We start from the raw sequence: 6150 nt of genomic DNA, 5'->3' as shown, positions 1-6150 counted from the left end.
TTGTTCCAAATTCCAAAGGTTGTCAGTGTGGTTGTCCCATCCTGATTAGATCTAGAAGCGACCATCATCATCATCATCAACATTTATTTATATAGCGCCAGCAAATTCCGTAGCGCTTTACACGACCATAATCTGAATTACTACTTCTTATTAAACCTTCCATGAATCATTACTGATTTCTCTTCTATCTGCAGAAATAAATGGTGAAATGGATGGACACAATTTTACAGCTCTATCGGAATTTGTTTTAGCCGGACTCTCTGACATACGGGAACTCCAAATTTTCCATTTCATGATATTTTTGTGTATCTATATAATTACAGTGAATGGAAATATATATATAATTCTTGCCTATAGATTCAGTCTGAATCTTCACACCCCAATGTACTTTTTTCTTGCCAACTTCTCTTTTCTGGATATATGTTATATCTCAGCCACTGTTCCAAATTTGTTGTCGAACTTCCTATCAGAACATAAAACAATCTCTGTATATGGCTGTGTTATACAGATGTACTGTTTTTTGCTTTTGGGTGGAACAGAATGCTATATTCTCGCAGTCATGGCTTATGATCGATATAACGCTATATGTCATCCTCTTTTATATAGCATTATTATGAATAAATTAAAATGTAGACAGCTTGTCATTGGCTCATGGACAATCGGGGCAGCAAATTCTCTCATACACACTGTCCTCACATTCTCTTTGTCTTTCTGTAGCAATAAAATTAACCATTTCTTTTGTGATATTCCACCAGTTCTTGAACTGTCCTGTACAAACACCTGGACCAATGAGCTTGCTGTTTTCATCATTAGTGGATTTGTCATTATCGGTTCTTTTATATTAATAATGTTTTCCTACATTCAGATCATCTCATCAATTCTCCAGATCCGTTCAACTTCCAGTAGGAAAAAAACGTTTTCAACCTGCACTTCTCACTTAATAGTCGTTACTATATATTACGGTTCTGGAATTTTTATGTATTTTAGACCCAAATCAAGTTATGGAATGGATCAGGATAGACTGGTCTCTGTCATGTATACTGTTATTGCACCGATGTTAAACCCTTTTGTGTACAGTCTGAGAAATAGTGAAGTGAAGTCAGCTATGAGAAAGATATTGTATCACTTAATGCATTTGTAAGCATTATAATTAAGACATAATCATATAAATAAAAATATTTTACAAGACTAGGCTATGACTGTGCTACCACCGGCCATGTCCTAGTAGATGATACAGGAAAAGTACTATGATGCAGGAGAAAATACATTAAACCACTGCAGGTGTAAAATTAAATTTGATTTATTTTTTTTTGTTAATATGGGCCATTATTAATAGAATCTATAATTTTAAACAACAAAAAACACAGAGGGTCTCAATTAAAGTTGGAAGATTGAATTAACTACCCACGTTCTGACAGCTGCCAAATCACTCATAGCCCTTGTTGGGAAATGAGGTATTAATATCCCCTCAACCTGTCTGTACCTCGTTTCTCACAAACTGTGGATTATAAAAACATGTAATTTTTCTAGCCCTCTGGTTCCCCATATTTGTCAGTCATATTTAAGCTTGTATATATTCTAAGTAGTTAAAAAGTCTGCCAGCACGTATTGTTATCTTGCAGTCTATCCATTGTTTCAGTCTAGGCAAAAGGATTATTGTCCACCAGTCCTGTATGAATGTACATCACACTAGGAGGTCTCATGTATTAAGATAGGGAAAAAGCCCACAGACAGATCTCTATGTTTAATTGCAGAGGACTGCATTGTGTATTTAAATGTAAATGTGTCTGGATTGTGATCTCTCCTGTTTAAACAAACTCTGCTGCATAGCCACAGAACAATACCTGTTCCTAATTAAATCAGGAGTGACTCATCTGCTATCCCTTTGTCTGTATGTTTACATGTGAAAAGGTAAACACAGAAAAGGACCAATCAGGCAGGTCCTGAAATTGCTGAAGAGGTCATATTTGGGCTTAAAAGAGAGCTACCGAGAACAGCAAATTGGCATTCACTACCAAGTGATAACTGAAGTCAGGCTGGCGTTGAGATATAGATCTCTGCCCCTAACAAGAAAGGGACAATCGGTCACTGGAGTACTGCCATTTTTCTGACCGACCTCTCCAGGTCTTGGGGAGCTGTGTGTCCGCCGAAAGCGGAGTGACAGTGACTCAATGCCGCTACCTTTGCTGGTAGCATTAAAGGAGAGAGGGGGAGAAGCTTGAATTGATAGACAGCAGTTCCTGAGAGTGACAAGGATACTGGTGAGCTGCTGCATGGCGCAGAAGGTAACACTAAACCCGGTATCCTCACAGCCCCTAACTGGAAAAATACCTCACCCCCGTCCCTTTCGGCCCTCAAAAATCAGATTTGGCAAGTGGAGCCCTGAGGGAGATTACATACTACCTCCATGATAGATGACATGTCTTCAACCAAGAATGGGCCCCATGGCTAAGTGCAATTTCTAAGTGTATTGGTGTTCACCTTTAGATGAGTCCCAGAAACTCCATCCACAATTTGTTCACATAATTGAAGTTACAAGTTTTAGGATACCGGGAGATAAAGTGACTTGCCCCAAGTCAAAAAGAGACAACTATCTCAGCACAAGTATTCATCATCATCAGCTATTAATATAGTGCCACTAATTCCGCAGCGCTGTACAGAGAACTCTCTCACATCAGTCCCTGCCCCATTGGTGCTTACAGTCAAAATTCCCTAACACACAGACATACCAAGAGAGATTAAGGTTAATTTAATAGCAGCCAATTAACCTACTTGTATGTTATTGGAGTGTTGGAGTAAACCAACGCAAACACAGGGAGGACATAGAAACTCCACACAGATAAGGCCATGGTCAGGAATCGACCAGTGCTGTGAGGCAGAAGTGTTAACCACTGAGCCACCATGCTAAGTATTATACAGTCAGTAATCCTCATCTATACACTTCTACCTCTAAATTATTATTATGTTTTTCAAGACACTGTTTGGGATTTCACAGTTGTGATATAAACCCTTTGTAAATGAACACCATAACCATAGATTTAGTGAACTGTTATTAAATAAACCGCAAACATGAAAGCGCTAAACAACAATTCAAAATAACAGTAGAAAAGAATAAAATTACGGTGAAATTTTGCCGAAATTGAGTTCCACTTTGGTTTTGCCACTACGCTGAATGCCATTTCACACTGGATTTCTAAGTTTGCATTTTGATGAATTTATACCCTACGAATAGAAATGGGATGATGACAATCAATTAATTTGGCTATGTGATGTGGTAAGATAGGACTGGAGACACGAAAGGACAAAGTCTGCAGTTGAAATATGCAACATCTTGTGACCAAATATAGAACGAGGGAAATTTTTTGCAGAACAATTTAACAATTCAGTTGTCTATATTACTGAAATAAACTAATACTTCCAGAAAAATATTTATTATTAAAAAAAAACAAAATTTAAACATGCACTCATCTCACCAATTTTAAAGACAGCATCTTTCAATCCAGTCTGTCTCTCCAAATATCACCCTATTCTTTTCCTTCCCTTTGACTCCAAACTACTTGAGCGACCTGTCTCACTTTCTCTCCTTTCTCTCTATTTTCAATCAGACTTCAGTCCCCAACATTCCATTGGAAACTGCTCACACAAAAGTGACTAACGGTCTACTTACTACAAAGTCTAAGGGCTGGATTTACTAAGCTGCGGGTTTGAAAAAGGTGGGGATGTTGCCTATAGCAACCAATCAGATTCTAGCTTTCATTTATTTAGTGCTTTCTACAAAATGGCAGCTAGAATCTGATTGGTTGCTATAGGCAACATCCCCACTTTTTCAAACCCGCAGCTTAGTAAATCTAGCCCTAAGGGTCATTTCTCCATCCTCATCATGTTGTTGTGTTAAAAAAAGACCTCAAGCTCAAGTCTTTCCTCCTTGAATCGTATACGCCATCACAACATTCAGATATAGTTTCAGTATATTTAACATGTTGTTATAAACATTGTTAACACTATATTCTCATATATATATATATGTACTACTTCATGTATACAATTCCTTGCTGATTTTTTGTACATGCAAACCTGTTCAAATAAACAATAAAAAAAATTATTTAAAAAAAACAAAAAGCAATCAGATGACTAGCTGTGGGCATTCTTATATTTATCCCCACACCAATTGTCCACATCACAGGCTTACACAGATAAAGTAATAAAACTGGAACACAAAATAATACTTAAACCCCCAAATATATTTAGATACGCCGACATTACCCCCTTGATTTGAAAGGAAGGAAATCATATATTATTAATTATTGGAATTCAAAATTTTATTGAATCTATTCAAAATTTCTTTGAAAGCTTCAACTTAAAAACTTCAGGTTTTGGAGAAATTATGTTGTTTAATTTTTGATACGAGAGCATCAATATTGGGGCAATCTTCAGCATATAATGGATTTCTCTGCTTTGTTTTTATGTTCGTTAGAGTGGAAAATCCTTGTTCGCAAAGGTAGGTTGTTGCAAAAGGCAGCAACTTTTTGACTGCCTCCTCATGTACAATGAATGCCTTTGCAGCTGTTGACATCCAAAAATTTGACAGATCTGCTTTGTTTTCAAATGCAATACATGCTTCATTATTGCATCGAAGCTCAAGAAGTGCCTCTGCCAACCCTTGAGGCTCTTCTGGTACAACAGCAATTTTACATTTAAAGGGGTCTACAATCCAACTGACAGCATGTGAATCGGCAGCATTACCCCCAGGAATTTCATTTTTACCCCATTTAACCCCTGTTCCCTGACCACTGACTTAAACAAACGCACACACTTCATTTTAATTGTTCAAAGTGACAGATGGGAAAGATGGTGGTGATCGGACCCATCGTGTCACAAACCTCATGGAGATAATGGTTCCAAATTTAAAACAAATCATCTTGATTCCTCTTGTGAAATCCATTTCTCAATGAAGCCTCTTCTCCAAGACAGTTCCACTCCTCTAATTCCTACAAGAGAAATTTGGGGATATATGTTCTTTGTAGAAAGTGTGTCTGGAAACCATCCTTTTATGTCACATATACTCATAGTACTGGTTTTTAAGTTTCTTGTTGCTCAGGCAACATAGTGTAGACCAAAAGGACATTAAAGAAAATGAACTGCCACATGTGTCATCTATATTGCGCAATAAAACTCTGTTTAATTCCCCCCCCCCTCTCGTTCTCCATAAGAGACGATGAACTTTCTATTGACTTTCCTGATTCATTCAAAATCTTTTTCTATAACATCCAATTCATATTGCTTCTATTTAAATGCATTAACTAAGGTTTTTATTTGCTCTATATAAATACTCATGTCTAAACAATGTCATCTTATTCTTTTAAATTGTCCACTGGGGATATTTTTCAGCCATTATTTTTATAGTGATGATATAATATATTATATTACACTGATTGCTTGTTACGGAAATATAATTATAGCAATAAACCATCCATGTATAGATGTTGTTGTGTTAAAAAAAAGACCTCAAGGTCTAAAATTGTTAGTTTTTCGTTAATGATTTCAGCTGTAAATGGTTCATTTTGTGTAACTGATTTTATAGATCCCATAAAATTATCCAAGGACTCATTTGATTCGCCATATATGATTAATATATCATCAATGTATCTATACCAATTGAAAGGTCCTCATTAAATTTATTATTTGACCAAATCACATTTTTCCTTTTTGCTATAAATAGATTGGTGAGAATGGGTGGAAATTTAGTGCCCGTCACCATATATTTTATCATAATCATCATCATCATTTATTTATATAGCGCCACTAATTCCGCAGCGCTGTACAGAGAACTCATTCACATCAGTCCCTGCCCCCATTGGAGCTTACAGTCTAAATTCCCTAATATAGACACACACACACACAGACACAGAGAAACTAGGGTCAATTTTGAGAGCTGCCATTTAACCTACTAGTATGTTTTTGGAGAGTGGGAGGAAACCGGAGCACCCGGAGGAAACCCACGCAAACACAGGGAGAACATACAAACGCCACACAGATAAGGCCATGGTCAGGAATGTTCAATTCATGACCCCAGTGCTGTGAGGCAGAGGTGCTAACCACTAGGCCACTGTGCTGCCCCATTTTATCTGTCTAACTTTCCTTCAAGCCAAA

The 6150-nt window shown here is 37.0% G+C and overlaps 1 protein-coding gene across 1 annotated transcript; it reads left to right on the top strand.

Moving 5' to 3' along the window:
- The first annotated feature begins 208 nt into the window (after window positions 1-208).
- Window positions 209-1141, top strand: LOC142106650 (olfactory receptor 5V1-like). The gene has a single exon (XM_075189644.1). It carries the CDS (start codon window positions 209-211, stop codon window positions 1139-1141), a length of 933 nt encoding a protein of 310 aa, XP_075045745.1.
- The last annotated feature ends 5009 nt before the right edge of the window (window positions 1142-6150 follow it).

This window comes from Mixophyes fleayi, chromosome 11, assembly GCF_038048845.1.
Source record: "Mixophyes fleayi isolate aMixFle1 chromosome 11, aMixFle1.hap1, whole genome shotgun sequence".
Taxonomy (NCBI): Eukaryota; Metazoa; Chordata; class Amphibia; order Anura; family Limnodynastidae; genus Mixophyes; species Mixophyes fleayi.
Note: the sequence above shows the minus strand (reverse complement) of the source record. Positions and strands in the feature narration are given on the sequence as shown.